Source organism: Loxodonta africana, chromosome 9, assembly GCF_030014295.1.
Source record: "Loxodonta africana isolate mLoxAfr1 chromosome 9, mLoxAfr1.hap2, whole genome shotgun sequence".
Lineage (NCBI taxonomy): Eukaryota > Metazoa > Chordata > Mammalia > Proboscidea > Elephantidae > Loxodonta > Loxodonta africana.
Window position 1 is genome coordinate 62,954,073 of NC_087350.1, and position 22,740 is coordinate 62,976,812.

The following is a 22,740-nucleotide window of genomic DNA, read 5'->3' on the forward strand; positions in this document are numbered from 1 at the left end:
GCGGGGCACCGTCACTTCATCCAGCTAGACCTGGCCAGCCTGGAGGAGCTCAACAAGGCCCTGAGCCGGGCTGTCCAGGTGGCCAAGAGTGTCCGCTCAACCACCAAGCGGATGAGCCACTCCCTGTCAACTGATCTTCGCCAGGCCCGTGCCCTGCGGGGCTCCTGCCTCTTCTGACATCACTCGAAGCACAGAGGTGGAGGAGTGGGCAGGTGGGGCAGGAACCCTGCTGCTGCCCCCAGCCCAGGAGTCGGCTGATGCCACAGTTGCCTGGCAGACTCGCATAGAACCCTCTCCAGAGGGTCTCCATCCGGCACAGGCCCAGCCTGCTCAGTGTTGGGGTTTTCAAGTGGAGGGGCGTCGACTTGGCCATTGGCAGAAGCACTTCCTGGGGGGCCAGCGTCCTCAAGGAGGTGCTGGGACCAAGGCCACCTTCTCTCCACATAGAATCTCTGGGAGCCTTTTCTCCTAATTCTGCACTTGCCCACCCCTGGCTAATAATACATATTTTATACACAAATGGATGCATCTGTTTTTAAACTGAGGAGTTTTCCTGGTCTTGGATTCTCTTGAGGAGGCCAGAGAAGAAGGGAAAGGACCCAGGTCTCTGGCACAAACCTGCTCCTCCATCTGTGACAGGCACAATTCCCAGTAAGCATCTATGGGAAGAACATGGCTGGAAATCTTTAATCCTAGGAACTGGTGGTCAGTGAGAAATTTGGGGGCAACTGAGTGCTAGGATGTGGGGGCTTCAGGGATGAGAGGCCTTCCCCATGGGTGCTGGGATGGAGACCACTTGTGGAAGGTCCAGGAAAGGTGTCCACCATGGTCACTCCCAGTACCAGAAAGCATGCCGCTCGGTCCCTCTCAGAACCTCACCCGAGGTCCTCAGCTCTTTCCGAGGATCCCTATGACATTTGGCTAGTGGCTAGCTATCATTAGACCCCAGTTTGGGGCCCAGCCCTAGGGTATCCCCCGCTCCCTGATCCCATAGCAGCACTTACCTCAGCATTTCTCAAATGTGTGTGCATCAATGATGTTTGTATATTTGAGGCATTTAAAGATCTATTTTCGTTATGAGGACAAATGAAGAATAAATATTGATCTTAAAAAAGAAGGGAAACTCCCAAAGCCTCCTGTATCAATAGTTTGTTGTCCTGACTGTGTTTCTAAAGTCAGATTTGGGGAGTAGAAGAGTGGAGCCCTGCCAAGCCGTCTCCCCTGAGGGCTATTGGGGACACATGTTGGGGGCCTGCTTCTGCTAGTGGTCTCATTCTTCAACTTTTCCATGCCTGTCTCAGAATCATAAATTTTGAACTGGATGAGCCCTGGTAGGGGGGATCCCTCTGGCCAAGCCCCTCTTTACCGAGGCCAAAGCTGTTATAAGACTCACTGCCAGTGGGTATCAGCAAAAGCAAAACCTGGACTCTTTCCAACGCTCCTTTTATTCACAAACAATAACAATAGCTGCATTTACCGATCACCTGCTAGATCCCTAGAAACCCTGGTGGTTAGTGGTTAAGTGCTACAGCTGCTAACCAAAAGGTTGGCAGTTCAAATCCACCAGTTGTTCCTTGGAAACTCTGTGCGGCAGTTCTACTCTGTCCTGTAGGGTCGCTATGGGTCAGAATCGACTCGAAGGCAGTTGGTTTGGTTTTTGGTACTAGGTCCCTGAGTGAAGCACACAGGTCACACACCAGCCCTTGAGTTTTCCACTATGTCCCCATTTTTGTTGATGAGGAAACTGAGGTTCCACTGGGCTGTCTGCCCCAAGTGGTTCATGAAAGAGCCAGGGTTTAAACACATTTGTCTGACTCCAAAATTTACATTCTTTGTTATACTCTATTTCTTCCTGCACCCCAGTGACTTTTTTCTCCCTGGCTCCTGTTTCTAATTCATTTGTTTCTTTCTTCAGTGGTCCTCACCTTTCATCTCCTCCTCCCCTGTTCCCCAGGGCACTTTCTATTTTTCAGCTGATCCTCCTCAATAGAGTTGAAAATGGCATCTTGCTGGAAGTAACAGTGAAATGGGAAGACTGCTTGTAGACCCCGAGCCTCTGGATCCAGAACCTTCTAGGGTCCAAGAGGCTGTTCTGTCCACTAATGTTCCAAGGCCATCAGGATGGGAGGGGGGTCCGAGGTGGGGTTTTTGGTGTCCCGGGCACAGCAGTGGCCTTTGTTTAGCAAAGAATGTTGGAGCCTTAGACACGTGGACCTTGGTTCTTGGGAGGGGAGGCAAAATGGGCGTTGGTGTTTTGGGGCACAGGACTGGGAATCAGAACACCAGGCTATGGTTCTGTCACACTATAGATGGTTTAGGCAGCTGCACTTACGGAACTGCCCAAAAAATCAGGGCCAGCTTTTCTGTATCCCATGGATACAAGAGGCCATAAGTGACAAGTCCCTCTGGTGTGGAAGGAAGCTGGCCCTTCCTGGCTGGACTCCTGATTTCAGGTGTTGGCTCCATTTATGCCACAGAGTGGGCTGTGCCTCAGTCGTGGCCCCATCTCAAGAGCTCCATACATATTTGCAAGATGTCAACTGGTTCCTAGGGAGCAACATTTCCCTGGGGGTCATTCTCCTCCTCTGGGTCTGTCGGGTGGGCAACAGAGAATCATCCAGACCCCCAGCTAGTCCTCCATATCAAGTCTGCCCTGCCCCCCACCCACCCACCCTCCCAGGCCACTGCCTCTTGCCAGTTCCGCAGGAGGCTCCACACAGCCCTTTCTGCCTTCCTCCTGCCCCTCCTTACCTGCCTCCCCAGGTGACCTGGGTGCTACGTCTCAAGTAAGCTCCTTCCTGATCATGTCACATGCCTGAATTCTCATCACCCCTTATCCACTTCAACTCTAATTAGGGTTCTTGGCCTCAACATCCTCAAATGTGTCCTCTCAGGTCCTTGGCTTGCAGAGAGAACAATAGATTTTATCTAATCTTTCAGATGCCCCTTCCAGGAAGGCTTCCTAGACTTACCCCACTCCAGATGAAAGGTTCCCCGCTCTAGGTTTCCACAGAATGTGATACATCTTGTTGTCCACCCAGGCACGTGTGCTGGGTGTCGCACAGAGGCTCCCTCCACTAGGGCAGGCTTGGTCCATTGCCAGCCTGGGCTCCCCTCAGGGCAGCTTCAACATGAATGAATGAACAAACAAATTAACGAGAGACCTGTCTAGCCTGTTCCAAATATACAGAAGCTTTATTGACATAACTGCAATTCAACAGATACAAGGACTGGCAGGACGAGGAGGATGGGTCCCAAAAGTTCCCCAGTTCCTAGCCCAACTATGTGTCCACCTGAGAACTCTTGTTTTCCTTCTTCCTCTCCTCCTCATGCTGCTTCTCCAAGGGTCCACACAGGTCCTGGGAGACAGTGCGGGGAGGGGGGGTGGCGGGGGAAGAAGGCTATGATGGAGGAAGATTTTCTGTGGGGATGGAGTACATTCTGGATTCTGGAGCCAGCCATACCAGGGCTCCCAACCTTGGCTCTGCCACTTTCTGGCCAGGTGACCTTCAGCAAGTCACTTTCCCTCTCAGAGCCTCAGCTTATACATATCTACAATAGGAGCTCAAACCCTTAAAAATAACTGGCATTTTCTGAGCACTTATGGCTTGCCTGTGAGTCGGAATCCACTCGACAGCAACAGGTTTATGGGTTTTTATGACTTGCCAGGGCCCTAATGCTATGTCTCCTGGATTCCTCACAACCACCACCATTTTACAAATGAAGAAACTGAGGCTCAGAGGGGCCACATGGTCTGTCCAAGGTGATCCTCAAGCTGGCGACCAGGTGGTCTGACTTGGTGGCTGAGCTCATAGCCTTTTCCCAGGGTTTGCAGGGCAGGGAAAGATGCTCAAACCCCAGCAGGTCAGGGGAAGTGACCTCAGGTGGCAAAGTGATGAGACCTTATTATCTTAATAGTTGAGAATGTATTTCCCGAATATCGAAAAAGTGTAACCAGCTCATCAGCTGTGTGATTTCACAGATATTACTACATAGGAAGAGAACAAGGAAAACCTTTCATTTAACACAGGTTTGAAGAAAAGAATGAAGGTGATAATTACACAGGTTAGCCTCAGTCATACAAACTTGGGACAGTGGCCTTGGACTTCCTCCACTTTGGGTGGCACTTAAGCCCCAGTACCAAACCCCTCTCACGCAAGTGTTAAACTTGAGCAGGTGAGAGTAGAAGCCAACCTTTTGACTAGTAGTGAATGCTAACCATTTGCACCACCCAGGGGTTCCCCATGTGGGTCTCCTCCCCAAGTCCCACACCCACACCTTTGCTCACTTCCCTCCTGTTAGCCTCTCAGCCCTCCCCACCTCCTCCGGGAGCCCTCCCTGATTTCACCATAATGTTTCCCCCTGGGGTCTCACCCACCACCACAGGCCTGTGTGAGGCTCCACTGCCCCTGCCAGTGATTCAAAAAAATAACAGTGAGCAGGAGTTTAAAAGTAGGGTTCCCTATTTCTGTGCAGCTTTGGCTCATGGCCTTCCCTCTCTGGGTCTCCGGGGCTGCCCGAACTGGGGCCTACCGAAGGCTGGTGGTGAGCACTGTCTGGGCCCTCTTGCCTTTGTTTACCTTTTTGCCATCGGTGTACAGGATTTCCATCCCCTGGAGACCCATGCACTTGAGGGCTTCATAGAACTCTCTCAGTTGTTCCTGGGTGACCTCCTGCTTGTCAGCTGCAGTGGGGAGCAGGGGGCTGGGTGAGGACACTGGAGGTCCCAGATGGAAGTCCAGGCAGGGCTAGAATTCAGGGAGCCCAGTCCTCAGGGTGGGTGAAGCTGGGCTGATACTGGGGTGGGTTGGGGTTGGGACTGCCGAGGGTGCCTACCATAGAAAACCAGTCCCCGGTTCAGCTCATCTTCCGGGTAGAAGGAAAACATGTAGGTTTTGGGGTCCTTGGTGAACAACAGGTAGGCAAAATGTTGTGTGCCCCCTTCTGGAGGATAAAACAGTGTCTTGGGTGAAACCTTGAGGAAGGGACGATGAGGCAGCCTGGGCAGGCCCAGGGTCACACAGCTGACCAGTGAAGACCCAGGGTTCACCTGGGCCACCACGTCCCCAGCTCCTACTGTGTGCTGGGCCCTGTGCTAAGCACTCTACATGCATACATGGAATACATACATACAGTACACACATGGACTATGCAGCACACACATGAAACATACACGTGTGTAATGCCAACATGGAATATGCACACATACATACATGCATACCCACACACTTATGTACATGGAATCATAGGAGCCCATATAGACTGTGGAAGTCAGGGCCTTTCTCCCCATTTTACAGATGAAGGAAATGAGGCCCTGTAAGTGGTGTCGGTTCAGTTCCATTAGCATTTTGTGCCCCGACTTCGTGCCATCTCTGCAGTGATGACTGGCACACGGGAGAAATAATAGTCTGCCCAACACATGAGTTGCCCCCTTCACTTCCAGAGCACCATTAAGAATGGTTAAGACAGAGGCAGGCCTGCAGCCAACCTTGGATTTGAAACCTAGTTCCAATTAGAAGCTATGCGACCTTGGGAAAATTACTTGTGCCTCAGTTTCCTCATCTGTAAATTGGGCATGGTCACTGTAATGGCTTCGGTTATTTGTGAGTATTCAATGAATTAATTCATGAAAAGCACCTCAAACACTGCCTGGCACATAGTAAGAGGTCACAATTATTGCAGTATACAGGCACTGGGACCACGGAGATACAAGACATGGGCCTTCCCTGTGTTCTCTGGGCCCAGAGCCTCCAGGGTCCTCAGCCCCAGCCCTCCTCAGGTAGGCCACGCCAGCCCACACATAGTACCCCCTCCCACGAGGTGGGCTCCAGACTGAGGGCCAGCCCTTACCATATTTGGAGAGGGTTCCATTCTCCCGCTGGACCCCCAAGTAGCTGGAGTTATAGATGCACTGGTCATCCCTAAAGCCAGACACAAGGTGGGAGAAAAGAATAAGATGGTCAGGGAGAGAAGGACAGTCGCCCCTCACAGTTGTGGAAAGGCAAGAGTTGGGCAGAGGTTGGAGTCAGTCCTCCCACTCCACGGGTGGGAAGACTGAGAGCAGGACTGGGGACAGACATGCCAAGGTCTTCTGGCTCCTGGGGGTGGAAGCCAGAAGCTTATGCCTGCTGCAGGGAGTGGGAGTGAGAAGCCGGTTCCTGCTGCAGGGGGTGGAAGCCAGAAGCTGGTGCCTGCTTCGGGAAGAGGTGAAAGGCAGGGACTGGCATGTGGGGGTCTCACATGGTGGTGTACTCTCTGAGTAGTATCACGTTCTCCATTATGTTGGGGGTTAAGTAAAAGAAGGCCGCCTGGATCTCTTTGGCTGACTGATAGTACTTGGGATGGCGAAAGACTGAGGCGATGTAGAACCATTTGCCAGAGAGCTGGGGAGAGACCAGAGCTGGTGATAACAGGGCTTGGGGCTGAACCCTTGACAGTCAGCTGGGAGGTGATTCAGCTAATCTCTCCATTTTGCAGATGTGGAGACAGAGAGACTCACACCAAAAAATCAGGCAATCCTACAGACAGCCTCCCCAAGCCCAGCACAGAACCATCCCCTGCTGAGCTACCTCTGAATGGGGCTTTTGGGTCTGGAGGCAGGGAATGCCACCTGAAGCTGCCCAGATGGTCAGAGCTTCACCCCAGGACCCAGGAGAGGAAAGCACAGAGCCAAGAGCAGGGGGCTAGTGACCAGCCAGCAGGGGAAGGGGAGCCCTGGCACTCACCCGCTCCAGGGTGGCATTAGTGATAGGCACTGGCTTCGTGTTGGCACACTCTAGGTCTTGGGCATCCAGCAGAGGGAGGAGACTCAGGACAGCAAGGGCCCAGGGCAGCGCCATGATGAGAGAGGAAGCACCTGGAGCCAGTCAGCCTAGTGGCCTGAGGGCTCATTGATCTTTATAGCAAGCAGTGGGCAGGGTACCTGGGGCTTAGCAATGGCCAGGTCAGGACTGTGACACAAGGCGGTGGGCACTTGGGAAATGCCTTGCACAAACCTCCCTTTCTTTCCCCAGAGCCAGCTGCCGGTAACTTCTCCAAACCCAGATCTAATGGGGGTTCCTGAGGTTGAAAATGTTACACAGACCTCATGGTCTGGCTGATTCAAGGCCAGAGTAAGCCTGGGATGGAGCAATGTTAGCATGTGTGAGTCCTTAGATTTCGACAGAGGGCTCACCCACTTGGCAATCTCATGTGCCCATCGATTCCTGACCCACTGAACACCAAGACTTGAGTGGGACGTAAAGCAAATCCTGAGGGTGCTTGGAAAGTGCTCAGCTGGCGTGGGGCTGGGGGTAGGGTGAGGGACACAGATTCAATTCCAACTGGTGTGGTCGCAACTGTGGAAGAGGAAAAGTTTAGAGGGGCCCCAGCCTTGGAGGCAGTGACTTTTCCAAAAGGAGGCAGCATCTAAGTTGTGTGCATTCTAGCATATGCAAATTATACCTAAATAAAGACAATTTTAAAAAAAAAAGCCTTTCCCCCAAACAAAAACATGAAAAAAAAAATCACTATTTTTAATATTATATCATCTTAGCAATGCCTGGATGAATCCTTTTCCTCACGTTCTTGTCAAAGCTTTAATTGCCCTTTATTTTACTTTTTTGCCAGCTTAGTTAGTTTTCTGAATTTGCGTTGCTGTAATCTGAGCTGTGAAGGAATGACTGGAGCTCATCAGGAGAGGAAGAGGACAGGCGGCAACAAGGCCCTGGAAGCAGGTCCATGTGGCTGCAGCATGAGATGGGCCCGAGCATCCAGGGTGGATGGAGGAGAGCTGGGCAGGAGCCAAGGCCTGCAGGGCAAGGAAGCAGGCTGAGCAATTAGGGCTGGGCTTCTGGGGCACTGGGGAGAAGTGGAAAGAAGTAAGGCAGCTGGGGCGTGACATAATCACATTTGCTCATTAAAAGGTCACTCTGACTGTAATGGAGGGTATGGGGAGGGCAGGGGTAGAAGAGTAGACTTGGGAGACGCCTTGGAGGCTGTTGCCGCGGTCTAGGTGTGAGATGATGGGGACAGATTCAAGACACTGTTCATTTTAAGGAGAGGCTGACTGTTGTGTGGGGACACCACCACCGTTAGACCTGGACCCTGGCCTGAGTCCTGAGCTTTAGAGGGCTTCATATATCACACACTCACATACGCAGATACACACACCTCCACAATTTATTAAATTACACATAGTCACCTCTGTCACTTGGGATCTGGTACCTGACACTGAGTGATCCATTGCCCTAAACATCCATGTCCATGGTGAACACTGTTTAGGCCTGTCTTAGTGTTCTAGTGCTGCTATAACAGAAATACCACAAGTGGATGACTTGAACAAAGAGAAATATATTTCCGCACAGTAAAGTAGGCTGAACTTCCAAATCCAGAGCATCGGCTCCAGGGAAAGATTTTCTCTGTCAGCCCTGGAAGAAGGTCCTTGTCTTCAATCTTTCCCTGGTGGAGGAGCTTCTTGGGCGTGGGGAGCCTGGATCCAAAGGACACGTTCTGCTCCTGGTGCTGCTTTCTTGGTGATATGAGCTCCCAAACTCTCTGCCTGCTTCCCTTACCTTTTATTTCTTGAGAGATAAAAGGTGGTACAGGCCACACCCCAGGGAAACTCCCTTTACATTGGATTAGGAATGTAACCTGGTAAGGGTATTACAATCCCACCCTAACCCTCTTTAACCTAAAATTACAATCACAAAATGGAGGAGAGCCACAGAGTACTGGGGATTGTGGCCTAACTAAGATCGATACACATATTTTGGGGGAGACATAATTCCATCCATGACAAGGCCTCAAGAAAAAAATTCTCCACGTGTGTTACAGAGTAGACCTGCTCCATAGCATTTTATTTATTTTATTTTTTGGGGTGGGGTGGGGCTCTATCTTTTTGAAAGCTGATCACCAGGCCTTTCTTCCAGGAGGCCACTGGGTGGGTTTGAACTGCCAACCTTTAGGTTAGTAGTCAAGCACAAATTGTTTGACCTACCTGGGGACCACCTGCACTTAACAGTAACACAGTACAATGTTTTCCATCTCCTCACATTCCAGGGATGCTTTTATGGACTGAATCGTGTCTCCCAACAATATGTGTGAAGTTGGAGAAGCCATGATTCCCAGTATTGTGTGGTTGTCCTCCATTTTGTGATTTTCCTATGTGTTATAAATCATAATCTCTGCCGGAGGTTAAAGAGGGTTAAGGTGGGATGTAACACCCTTGCTCAAATAACATCCCTGATCCAATGTAAAAGGAGTTTTCCTGGGGTGTAGCCTGCACTGCCTTTTATCTTACAAGAGATCAAAGGAAAGGGAAGCTAGCAGAGAGTTGGGGACCTCATATAATCCAAGAAAGCAGCGCTGAGATCAGAGCACATCCTTTGGACCAGGGATTTCTGCCCACAGAAGCTCTAGTCCAGGGGAAGACTGATGACAACAAACTCTCTTCAGAGCTGATAGAGAGAGAAAGCCTTCCTCTGGAGCTGACGCCCTGAATTTGGACTTCCAGCCTACTAGATCGTGAGAAAAGAAATTTCTCTGTGTTAAAGCCATTTGCTTGTGGTTTTTCTCTTATAGCAGCACTAGATAACTAAGATGCCTTCGTGTCTCTGTTACCAATCGCCAATCAGACAAAAAGGGTCCTTGAGTCAAGCAAAAGGAGTCAGCAGGAGATTAAGCGGCTCCAAAAGGCTGACTGGAAAAAGGAAGCAAGGATAGGGCTTATATGGGTTTGGTGGAGACAATAATGTAATGAGTATTTAGTGGGCTTCTTTCGAGGGGCGGGTACTTCTCAGAATGGCGGTGCTTGTTAATTAGGTTGTGTGTGCATCTGGAATCCAAGATGGAACCCGCTGCTACTCAAGATGGAATTCTTCTGGCAGCTCTTGGCATCAGTTATGGAATATAGCGTAAGTGCACTAATCCTTGGCACTACATTGCTATCTTCGGAGGGCTAAGGAAAGTTAAACAGTGTTCACACTTTGTTCTTCTGCACAGGCAGGAGCCTATAAAGGGGGAAGGGACTAGAAAAACACTAGGAAAGAGATAGTAATTCACGGGTTGTTTCAACCTTATCTTATGTTGACAGGGTGTGGTTCCTGTTTACCCAACTTCTAGATGGCAATCTTTTAACAGCTCTTTTGTTCTGCCAGCAGTTAACCCTATCTGTCTCAATCCCCTCTGAGAGATTTCTTATTCATGATTCTTTATGAGGGTGTAGGGGTGGAGGTCTCTTCCACTGTAACTTCTTCAAGCTGACACCAGGTTGTTAGCTTTGCTAGCGGAGTAGAAACCTCTCCCTGTCTGGCCTAAAGTTTTGTAAGGACTGGTGGTCTCACTTTCAGGAATGGGCTGGAAACCCTGCATCATCTTAGAATTGTTGTAACCTAGAGGACACAAACTTCATCAGAAGCTTTCTCCATGCCTGTCGCAGAATCATAACCATTGAACTGGATGGGCCCTGCTGGGAGGGGCCCCCTGGCCAAGTCCCTCTTTACTGAGGCCAGAGATGTTACAAGACACACTACTAGTTGGTGTCAGTAAAAGCACAAACCTGGTCTCTTTCCATCCCTCCTTTTACTCACAAAAAATAACAATAGTCACATTTACCGAGCACCTACCAGATCCCTGGGAAACCCTGGTGGCAAAGTGGTTAAATGCTAAGGCTACTAACCGAAAGCTCAGCAGTTGAAATCCACCAGGCGCTCTTTGGGATCTCTACGGGGCACTTTACTCTGTCCTATGGGGTCGCTATGAGTCAGAATCGACGCGAAGGCAGTGGGTTTGCTTTTTGGTACTAGATCCCGGAGCGAAGCGCACAGGTCACACATCAGCCCTTGAGGTTTCCACTATGTCCCCATTTTGTCGATGAGGAGACTTAGGTTCCACTGCGCTGCCCGCCCCATGTGGCTCATGAAAGGGCCAGGGTTTGAACACGTTTGTCTGACTCCAAAATCTATATTCTTTGTTATTTTCTTTTTCTTCGTGCACCTCAATGAATTTTTTTCTCCCTGGCTCCTGTTTTCAATTCACTTGTTTCTTTCTTCAGTCATCCCTACCTCTCATCTCCCTCCTCCCCTGTCCCCCATGACACTTTCTATTTTATTTTTCAGCTGATTCTCCTCAGTTGAGTTGAAAATGGCATCTTGCTGGAAGTAACAGTGAAATGGGAAGACTGCTTGTAGGCCCCGAGCCTCTGGATCTAGACCATCTAGGGTCCAAGAGGCTGTTCTGTCCACTAATGTTCTAAGGCCATCAGAATGGGAGGTGGGTCCAAGGTGGGGTTTTTGGTGTCCCAGGCACAGCAGTGGCCTTTGTTTAGCAAAGAATGTTGGAGCCTTAGACATGTGGACCTTGGTTCTTGGGAGGGGAGGCAAAATGGGCGTTGGTGTTTTGGGGCACAGGACTGGGAATCAGAACACCAGGCTATGGTTCTGTCACTCTATAGATGATTTAGGCAGCTGCACTTAAGGAACTGCCCAAAAATTGAGGCCCAGCTTCTCTGCTGCTAGAGTGGTACTTCTTCCCATAGATACAAGAGGCCATAAGTGACCCGTCCCTCTGGTGTGGAAGGAAGCTGGCCCTTCCTGGCTGGACTCCTGATTTCAGGTGTTGGCTCCATTTATGCCACAGAGTGGGCTGTGCCTCAGTCATGGCCCCATCTCAAGGGCTCCATACACATTTGCAAGATGTCAACTGGTTCCTAGGGAGCAACCTTTCCCTGGGAGTCATTCTCCTCTTCTGGGTCTCTCAGGTGGGCAACAGAGAGTCACCCAGACCCCCAGCTTGTCCTCCACATCACCCCTGCCCTGCCCACCCCCAAGGCCATCGCCTCTTGCCAGATCCGCAGGAGTCTCCACAGAGGCCTTCCTGCCTTTGTCCTGCCCCTCTTTACCTGCCCCCCGAGGTGAACTGGGTGGTATGTCTCAGGTAAGCTCCTTCCTGATCATGTCACATGCCTGAATTCTCATCACCCCTTATCCACCTCAACTCTAATTAGGGTCCTTGGCCTCAACATCCTCAAATGTGTCCTCTTAGGAGCTTGGCTTACAGAGGGAACAGTAGATTTTATCTAACCTTTCAGATGCCCCTTCCAGGAAGGTTTCCCAGACTTCCCCACTGCAGAAGAAAACTTCCCCACTCTGGGCTCCCACAGCATGTGATGCATCTTGTGGTCCACACAGGCACGTGTTGCCCAGTGGCTGTCTCCACCAGGGGTAGGTTTGGTCCAGTGCCTAGCCAGGGCACCCCTCAGGGCAGCTTCAGCATGAATGAATGAATGACTGAATGAACAAATGAACAACAGACCTGGCCAGCCTGTTCAAAATATATAGAAGCTATGTTCACATAACTGCATGCAATAGATACAAGGGCTGACAGGAGGAAGAGGATGTGACGCAAAATTCCCCGAGGTCCTAGCCCAACTCTGTGTTCACCTGGGACCCCCTGTTTTCCTTCTTCCACTGTTCCTCATGCTGCTTCTCTAGGGGTCCACACAGGTTCTGGAAGGCAGTGGGGGGAGGAAGAAGAGTTATGATGGAGGGAGATTTTCTGTGGGGATGGAGTACGCTCTGGACTCTGGAGCCAGCCATACCAGGGCTCCCAACCCTGGCTCTGCCACTTTCTGGCCAGGTGACCTTGGGCAAGTCACTTTTCCTCTCAGAGACTCAGCTTATACAAGTCTGCAATAGAGGCTCAAACTCTTAAGAACAACTGGCATTTTCTGAACACTTACGACTTGCCTGTAAGTCGGAACCACTCAACAGCAACAGGTTTACAGGTTTTTATGACTTGCCAGGGCCCTGTGCTATGTCTCCTGGATTCCTCACAACCACCACCATTTTACAGATGATGAAACTGAGGCTCAGAGGGGCCACATGGTCTGTCCAAGGTGACCCACCTAGATGAGGGAGGGAAGCTGGCGACCAGGTGATCTGACTTGGCGGCTGAGCTCATAGCCCTTTCCCAGGGTTTGCAGGGCAGGGAAAGACGTTCAAACCGCACCTGGTCAAGTGAAGTGACCTCAGGCGGCAAACTGATGAGACCTTTTTATCTCAATAGTTGTGAATGTATTTCCCGAATATCAAAAAAGTGTAACCAGCCCATCAGCTGTGTGATTTCACAGATATTACTACGTAGGCAGAGACCAAGGAAAGCCTTTCGTTTAACACAGGTTTGAAGAAAAGCATGAGGGTGATAATTACACAGGCCAGCCTCAGTTATACAAAATCGGGATGCTGCTCTTGGACTTGCCACGCTTTAGAAGACATCGAAGCCCCAATACCAAACCCGTCTCACGCAACTGTTTAACATAAGCAGGTGGGAGCTGAAGCCCAGGGTGAGCTGCTGTTTGTTGTCAATTCCGACTCATGGCGACCCCACTTGTGCAGAGTAGAGCTACTCTACAGGATTTTCAAGGCTTTGACCTTTCAGGAGCAGATCACCAAGTCTGTATTGAGGTGCCTCTGTGTGGGGTCGAACTGCCAACCTTTGGACTAGCAGTGAACAGTAACCATTTGTAGCATGCAGGGATGCCCCATGTGGGTCTCCTTCCCAGGTCCCTCCCCCACACCTTTGCTGATTCCCCTCCTGTTAGCCTCTCAGCCCTCCCCACCTGCTCTAGGAGTCCTCCCTGATTTCACAGTGACGTTTCCCCCTGGGGTCTCACCCACCACTACAGGCCTACATGAGGATCCACTGCCCCTGCCAGTGAGAGGTAGCTTAAAAGTAGGATGCCCTATTTGCTGTGCACCCTTGGCTAGAAGCCTTCCCTCTCTGGATCTCTGGGGCTGCCTGAGACGGGGCCAACCCAAGGCTGGTGGTGAGCACTGCCTGGGCCCTCTTGCCTTTGTTTATCTTTTCGCCATCAGTGTACAGGATTTCCATCCCCTGGAGACCCACGCACTTGAGGACTTCGTAGAACTCTCTTAGCTGTTCCTGGGTCAACTCCTGCTTATCAGCTGCACTGGGGAGCAGGAGGCTGGGTGAGGACGCTGGAGGTCCCAGATGGAAGTTCAGGCAGGGCTGGAATTCAGGGAGCCCAGTCCTTGGGGTGGGTGAAGCTGGGGTGATACTGGGTTGGGTTGGATTTGCACCTGCCAAGGATGCCTACCATAGAAGAACAACCCCCAGTTCAGCTTGCCTTCCGGATGGATGGAAAACATGTAGGTCTTGGGGCCCTTGGTGAGTAGCAGGTAGGCAAAATGTTCTGTGCCCCTATTTGGAAGAGTAAACAGCTTTTGGGGTGATACCATAAGGAGGGCACAATGAGGAAGCCTGGGTATTCCCAAGGTCACACAGCTGACCAGTGAAGACCCAGGGTTCACCTGGGCCACCACGTCACCAGCTCCTACTGTGTGCTGAACCCTGTGCTGAGCACTCTACGTGCATACGCGGAGTACGTACATTCAGTACACACATGGAATATGCAACATGCACATGGGACATATACAATATGGATGCCCTCATGCATACCCACATACATGTGTACATGGAATCGTAGGAGCCCATTTAGACTACAGAAGTCAGGGCCTTCCTGCCCATTTTACAGATGAAGGAAATGAGGTCCCGAGAGTAGCCTAATGGCTGTAAGTGGTGTCGGTTCAGTTCCATCAGCATTTTGTGCCCCTACTTTGTACCATCTCCGCAGTGATGACTGGGACATGGGTGAAGTCATAGTCTGCCCAACACATAGGTCGCCCCCTTCACTTCCAGAGCACCATAAAGAATGGTTAAGACAGAGGCAGTTCTGGAGCCAGGCTTGGGTTTGAATCCTAGTTCCAATTACAAGCTGTGTGACCTCGGGGACATTACTTGACGTCTCTGTGCTACGTCTCCTCATCTGTAAACTGGGCGTGATCATTGTAATGGCTTCGGGTTATTTGTGAGTATTCAACGAGTTGATTCACGTAAAGCACCTCAAACAGTGCCTGGCACATAGTAAGAGCTCACAATGTTGACAGTTATTACTATGATTATTGCAGTGTGCAGGCACCAGGACCACAGAGATACAAGACATGGGCCTTCCTGGTGTTCTCTGGGCCGAGAGCCTCCAGGGTCCTCAGCCCCAGCCCTCCTCGGGTAGGCCATGCCAGCCCACCCACAGTCCCTCCTTCATACGAGGTGGGCTCCAGTCTGAGGGCCAGCCCTTACCATGTTTGGAAAGGGTCCCATTCTCCCGCTGGATCCCAAGTAGCTGGACTTATAGATGCACTCGTCACCCCTAAAGTCAGACACAAGGTGGGACAAAAGAGTACAATGGTCAGGGAGAGGACAGTCGCCCACCATAGTCGTGGAAGGGCAAAAGCTGTGCAGAGATTGAAGTCAGCCCTCCCATTCCATGGATGGGAAGGCTGAGGGCAGGACTGGGGACGAACTGCCAAGGTCTTCTGGCTGCTGGGAGTGGAAGCCAGAAGCTGGTGCCTGCTGTGGGGAGTGGAAGCCAGAAGCTGGTGCCTGCTGCAAGGAGTAGGAGCCAGAAGCTGATGCCTGCTGAGGGGATTGGGAACCAGAAGCTGGAGCCTGCTGCAGGGGAGGGCGGAGGCTGGCATGTGGGGATGTCACATGGTCATGTATTGTCTGAGCAGTATCACATCCTCTGTTATGTTGGGGGTTAAGTAAAGAAGGCAGCCTGGACTGCTCTAGCTGACTGATCGTACTTGGGATGGTGAGTGACCGAGGTGACGTAAAACCATTTGCCAGAGATCTGGGGAAAAACTGGAGCTGGTGATGCGGATCTTGGGGCTGAACCCTCGACAGTCAGCTGGGAGGTGACTCAGTTAATCTCTCTCTCCATTTTGCAAGGAGGGAGACAGAAAGGCCCACAACAGGAATCAAGCAACCCTACAGGCACCTCCACATGCCCAGCATAGGGCCACTCCATGCTGAGCTATCTTGGAATGGGGCTTCTGGGTCTGGAGGCAGGGAATGCCAACTGAGGCCACCCAGCTGGTCAGAGCTTTACCCCAGGACCCAGGAGAGGAAAGCAAAGAGCCAGGAGCAGGGCACTAGTGACCAGCAAGCAGGGGAAGAGGAGCCCCGGCACTCACCCACTCCAGGGTGGCATTAGTGATAGGCGCTGGCTTCATGTTGGCATGCGCTGAATCTTGGGAGTCCAGCAGAGGGAGAAGACTCAGAACAGCAAGAGCCCAGGGCAGCGCCATGACGAGAGAGGAAGCATCTGGAGCCAGTTAGACTGGTGCCCTGAGGACTCACTGACCTTCATAGCAATCAGTGGGCGGGGTACCTGGGACCCAGCAATGGTCAGTTCAGGGCTGTGACACAACCAAGCAAACACCTGGGAAATGCCTTACACAAAATCTTCCTTCTTTCCCCAGAGCCAGCTGCAGGTAACTTCTCCAAGCCCAGATCTAATGGGGATTCCTGAGGTTGAAGGTGTTACATAGAATCTGGATGATTCAAGACCAGAGTGATCGTGGGACGGAGTGATGTTAGCATGTGTGAGTCCTTAGATTTCAACAGAGGGCTCACCCACTTGGCAATCTCATGCTTCCATGAATTCCGGGCCCACTGAGCACCGAGATTTGAGTGGGACATGCAGCAAATGCTGAGGGCGCTTGGAGAGTTCCCAGCAGTGTGGGGGTGGGGGTAGGGTGAGGTACACAGATTCAATTCTGAGTGTGGTCACAACTGTAGAAAAGGAAAAGTTTAGAGGGGCTGCAACCAGTCCTCAGAGGCAGCATCTCTCCCAGAAGGAGGCAGCATCTAAGTGAAGGTTTATTTCCAGTGAACATGTTACTTGAACCGTCTTCCAAGATCTAAATCCCTTTACATTGGATCAGGGACGTGACCTGAGCAAGTGTGTTACATCCCACCTTAATCCTCTTTAACCACAGGCAGAGATTATGATTTATAACACATAGGAAAATCACAAAATGGAGGACAAACACACAGTACTGGTAATCATGGCCTAACCAAGTTGACACGTATTTTGGGGAGACACAGTTCAACTCATGACAGCATCCCTGGAATGTGAGGAGATGGAGAACATTGGACTGTGTTAGGGTGTGTCAGGCGGTCCCTGGGTGGGTCAAACAGTTTGTGTCGACTACTATCCTAAAGGTTGGCAGATTCAACCCACCCAATAGGCCTGTGGAAGAAAGGCCAGGTGATCTGCTTCCCTTCTCCCCCAAAAAAGAACCCTCAGGAGCAGTTCTACTCTGTAACACATGTGGAGAATTTTTTCCCTGGGGCCTGAACAGTGTTGGCCGTGGAGGTGGATGTTTAGGGCTATGGGTCACTCTGCGTCAGGTACTAGACCTGAAGTGACATAGGTGACTATGTGTTATTTAATAAATTGTGCGTGTATGTGTATGTGTGTGTGTGAATGCGTGATATATGGAGCCTCTAAAGCTCAGGACTCGGGGCAGGGGTTCAAGTCTAATGGTGGTGTTGTCCCCACACAACAGTCAGCCTCTCCTTAAAATGAACAGTGTCTTGACTCTGTCCCCATCATCTCACACCTGGACCACCGCAACAGTCTCCCAAGTCTACTCTTCTACTCCTGCCCTCCCCATAGCCCCCACTGCAGACACACAGAATGACCTTTCTAAAGAGCAAATGTGATTATGTCACACCCCAGCTGCCTTACTTCTTTCCACTTCTCCCCAGTGCCCCGGAAGCCCAGCCCTAAGTGCTCAGCCTGCTTCCTTGCCCTGCAGGCCTCGGCTCCTGCCCAGCTCTCCTCCAACCACCCTGGATGCTCGGGCCCATCTCATGCTGCAGCCACACGGACCTGCTTCCAGGGCCTTGTTGCCGCCTGTTCTCTTCCTCTCCTGATGAGCTCCAGTCATTCCTTCACAGCTCAGATTACAGCAACGCGAATTCAGAAAACTAACTGAGCTGGCAAAAAAACTATAAAAACAACAACCAAAAAAAAAAAAAAAAAAAACCCAAAGAAAAATAAAGGGAATTTCCCCTTTGACAAGAACGTTGGGAAAGGGATTCACTGGAGCATTGCTAAGATGGTAAAGTCGGAATTGACTCCAAGGCAATGGCTTTGGTTTTGCTTTTTTTTAAGATGGTAAAACACTAAAAACAGTAAATGGTTTTTAATTTTTCAAGTTTTGGTTTTCTGTTTGTGGAAGGGCTTTTTAAAAAATTCTGTTGACTGTGGTGTAATTTGCATACAGTAGAATGCACACCTTTAGACTTACACTTCAACGAGTTTTGACAAATGTATATACTTGTGAAACCAGCACTACCATGAAAATGCAGACCATTGCCAACCACCTCAGAATGTTCTCTCGAGCCCTTTGCAGTCAAATTGCCCTCCTCGCTCTGGGCAACCACTGATCTGATTTCTGCCACTAGGGATTAGTTTCCGACTGTTCTAGAACTTCGTGTAAATGGAATCACGCACTATGTGCTCCGTTATGCCTGGCGTCCTTCACTCAGCATAATGTTTCTGAGGTTCATATCTATTGTCTATCTGTCTATAGTTCCGTCTTCCTTATTGCTGAGTAATATCCCATTGTATTCAGAAGCCAGCATTTCTTTTCCCATTTACCTGTTGATAAACATTTCCGTAGCTTCCATTTTGGGGCTATTGTGAATAATGGTGCCGTGAACATGCATGTGCAAGACTGAGTTTACACAGGCTTTTCTTCCTTTTGGACAAAACAAGTATTTTTAAAAGTGATTCGATTACTCTCACTTATCATCAGAGGAAAAATCACTATGTAAAATATTGAATGATACAAAGAAAGGACATGATTAAGGAAATTAGACAATTAAGGCAATGAAAGGGTTTGGATCCATTGAAATTATGACAGACTCTACTGAAACCGGAGCCCCTGGGTGGTGCAAACCGTTGATGTACTCGGCTGTCCTGACGTGCCGCAGAAGACAGGCCTGGTGACCTACTTCCAAACCACCACTTACTGAAAACCCTATGGAGCACAATTTTACTCTGACACACAGGGTTCACCATCACTTGGGATTAACTTGACAGCAATTGATATACTGAAACATGAAAAATAATTCAAAATATATTAATAGAATAAGAATACAAAATTGTCAGTATACTACAATAATCCCCCACGTGTCTGTCAGTTTGTCATACTGTGGGGGCTCGTGTGTTGCTGTGATGCTGGAAGCTATGCCACCAGTATTCAGATACCAGCAGGGTCACCCATGGAGGACACCCTGAAGACTAAGGCGCACCTGACCCAAGCCATGGTATTTTCAATCACATCATATGCCTGTGAAAGCTGGACAATGAATAAGGAAGACCAAAGAAGCGTTGACGCCTTTGAATTGTGGTGTTGGCGAAGAATATTGAATATACCATGGACTGCCAAAAGAACGAACAAATCTGTCTTGGAAGAAGTGTGGCCAGAATGCTCCTTGGAGGCAAGGATGGCGAGACTGCGTCTTACATACTTTGGACATGTTGTCGGGAGGGATGAGTCCCTGGAGAAGGACATCATGCTTGGCAGAGTACAGGGTCAGCGGAAAAGAGGAAGACCCTCAACAAGGTGGACTGACATGGTAGCTGCAACAACGAGCTCAGGCATAACAACGACTGTAAGGATGGCGCAGGAGTGGGCAGTGTTTTGTTCTGTTGTGCATAGCGTCGCTATAAGATGGAACTGACTCGACGGCACCTAACAACAACTACAACGATAATACTTTTTGAAACTCTTTAATCATATGCATGAAGATTTGACCACATCAGGTAGAAATGATTCCAGGTCAGTCAGTGGAATCATTCATTCCATAATATTTAAAGCACCCACTATGTGCCTGGCACTGTCCCAAGACTGGGGCTGTATTGGTGAAAAGAAAGGCAAGCCTCCTGCTTCCATGGCAGGGGATGCGGGACAACATGGAGATCACTTCTTGATTTAGACCTTGGAAGATGTTTCAAGTAACACGTTCACTGGAAATAAACATTCAGCTTAGATGCCTTCTCCTTTTGGAAGAGATGCTGCCTCCGAGGCCTGGTGAGACCCCCACATGCCAGCCCCCGCCCTCCACCCTGCCATGCAGCAGGCACCAGCTTCTGGCTTCCACTCCCCACAGCAGCCCCCAGCTTCTGGCTTCCACTCCCAGCAGCCAGAAGACCTTGGCCAGTTGGTCCCCAGTCCTGCCCTCAGCCTTCCCATCCATGGAGTGGGCGGGCTGACTCCAGTCTCTGCACAACTCTTGCCTTTACGTGACTGTGATGGGCGACTGTACGTCTCTCCCTGACCATCTTACTCTTTTCTCCCACCTTGTGTCTGACTTTAGGGGCGGCCAGAGCATCTATAACTCCAGCTACCTGGAATCCAGTGGGAGAATGGGACCCTTTCCAAACATGGTAAGGGCTGGCCCTCAGACTGGAGCCCACCTCGTATGAAGGAGGGACTGTGGGTGGGCTGGCATGGCCTACCCGAGGAGGGCTGGGGCTGAGGACCCTGGAGGCTTTGGGCCCAGAGGACACGGGGAAGGCCCATGTCTTGTACCTCTGTGGTCCCAGTGCCTGCACACTGCAATAATTACCTTGTGTCTTTGGTGTTCTTCATTCTCCTTTGCTCCAGGTAGGTTGAGACCAATTGATGCATCTTAGGTGGCCGCTTGCTAGCATTTAAGACCCCAGACGCCACTCTCCAAAGTGGAATGCAGAATGTTTTCTTAATAGATTTTATTATACCCATTGACGTAGATGTCCCCTGAAACCATGGTTCCCAAACCCCCGCCCCTGCTACGCTGGCCTTCAACGTATTCAGTTCATTCAGGACACTTCTTTGCTTTTGGTTTAGTCCAGTTGTGCTGACCTCGCCTGTATTGTGTGTTGCCTTTCCCGTCACCTAAAGTAGTTCTTATCTTCTGTCTAATTACTGAATACCCCCTCCCAACCTCCCTCCCTCTCCACTCTCATAACCATCAAAGATTATTTTCTTCTTTGTTTAAACTATTTTTCCAGTGCTTATAATGGTGGTCTTATACAATATTTGTCCTTTTGCAACTGACCAATTTCATTCAGCATAATGCCTTCCAGATTCTTCCATGTTATGAAATGTTTCACAGATTCATCACTGTTCTTTATCGATACGTAGTATTCCGTTGTGTGAATATACCATAATTTTATTTATCCATTCATCCGTTGATGGGCACCTTGGTTGCTTCCATCTTTTTGCTATTGTAGACAATACTGCAATGAACATGGGTATGCATATATCTGTTCATGTAAAGGCTCTTATTTCTCTAGGATATATTCCAAGGAGTGGGATTGCTGGATCATATGGTACTTCTATTTTTAGCTTTTTAAGTAAGTGCCAAATCAATTTCCAAAGTGGTTATACCATTTTACATTCCCACCAGCAGTGCATAAGTGTTCCAGTCTCTCCAAGAGCTCTCCAACATTTATTATTTTGTGTTTTTTTGGATTAATGCCAGCCTTGTTGGAGTGAGATGGAATCTTATTGTAGTTTTGATTTGCATTTTTCTAATGGCTAATGATTGTGAGCTTTCATCATGTATCTGTTAGCTACCTGAATGTCTTCTTTAGTAAAGTGTCTGCTCATATTTTTGCCCGTTTTTTAATTAGGTCATTTGTGTTTGTGTAGTTGAGTTTTTGCAGTATCATGTAGATATTAGAGGTCAGGTGCTGATCGGAAATGTCACAGCTAAAAACTTTTTCCCAGTCTGTAGGTAATCTTTTTCCTCTTTTGGTGAAGTTGTTGGAGGAGCATAGGTGTTTGATTTTTAGGCGCTCCCAGTTATCTACTTTTTCTTCTGTAATGTTAGTAATGTTTTGTATATGGTTTATGCCATGTATTAGGGCTTCTAACATTGTCCCTATTTTTTCTTCCATGATCTTTACAGTTTTAGAATTTACATTTAGGTCTTTGATCCATTTTGAGTTAGATTTGTGTATGGAGTGAGGTATGGGTCTTGTTTTCATTTTTTTCCAGATGGATATCCAATTATGCCAGCACCGTTTGTTAAAAAGACTGTCTTTTCCCCATTTAACTGCTTTGGGGCCTTTGTCAAATATCAACTGCTCATATGTGGATGGATTTATGTCTGGATTCTCGATTCTGTTCCATTGGTCTATGTATCTGTTTTTGTACCAGTACCAGGCTGTTTTGACTACTGTGGCTGCATAATAGGTTCTAAAATCAGGTAAAGTAAGGCCTCCCACTCTGTTTTTCTTTCTCAGTAATGCCTTATTTATCCAGGGCCTCTTTCCCTTCCATATGAAGTTGGTGATTTGTTTCTTCATCTCATTAAAGAATGTTGTTGGGATTTGGATCAGAATTACTTTAAATGTATAGATCACTTTTGGTAGAATAGACATTTTTATAATGTTAAGTCTTCCTATCCATGAGCAAGGTATGTTTTTCCATTTATGTAAGTCTCTTGTTTTTTTGCAGAAGTGTACTGTAGCTTTCTTTGTATATATCTTTTACATCTCTGGTAAGATATATTCCTAAGTATTTTATCTTCTTGGGGGCCACTGTAAATGGCATCGATTTGGTGATTTCCTCTTTGATGTTCTTCTTGTTGGTATAGAGGAATCCAACTGATTTTTGTATGTTTATCTTGTATCCTGATCCTCTACTGAAGTATTCGTTTCAGTAGTTTTCTGGAGGATTCCTTAGGGTTTTCTGTGTATAAGATCATGTCATCTGCAAATAGAGATACTTTTCCTTCTGCCTTGCTAATCTGGATGCCCTTTATTTTTTTATTTAGCCTAATTGCTCTGGCTAGGACCTCCAGCACAATGTTGAATAAAAGCAGTGATAAAGG

General features: G+C 49.1%; 1 protein-coding gene across 1 annotated transcript; it reads right to left on the reverse strand.

The window, feature by feature from the left end:
- Positions 1-3,177: 3,177 nt before the first annotated feature.
- LOC100659898 (alpha-1-acid glycoprotein 2-like) lies at positions 3,178-7,390 on the reverse strand. Its single transcript, XM_003407505.3, has 6 exons — positions 6,726-7,390; positions 6,241-6,383; positions 5,851-5,921; positions 4,837-4,944; positions 4,581-4,684; positions 3,178-3,359 (listed from the first exon to the last, which is right to left on the reverse strand). Exons 1-6 carry the CDS (start codon positions 6,837-6,839, stop codon positions 3,282-3,284), a joined length of 618 nt encoding a protein of 205 aa, XP_003407553.1. The 5' UTR covers positions 6,840-7,390; the 3' UTR covers positions 3,178-3,281.
- Between the last annotated feature and the right edge of the window lie 15,350 nt (positions 7,391-22,740).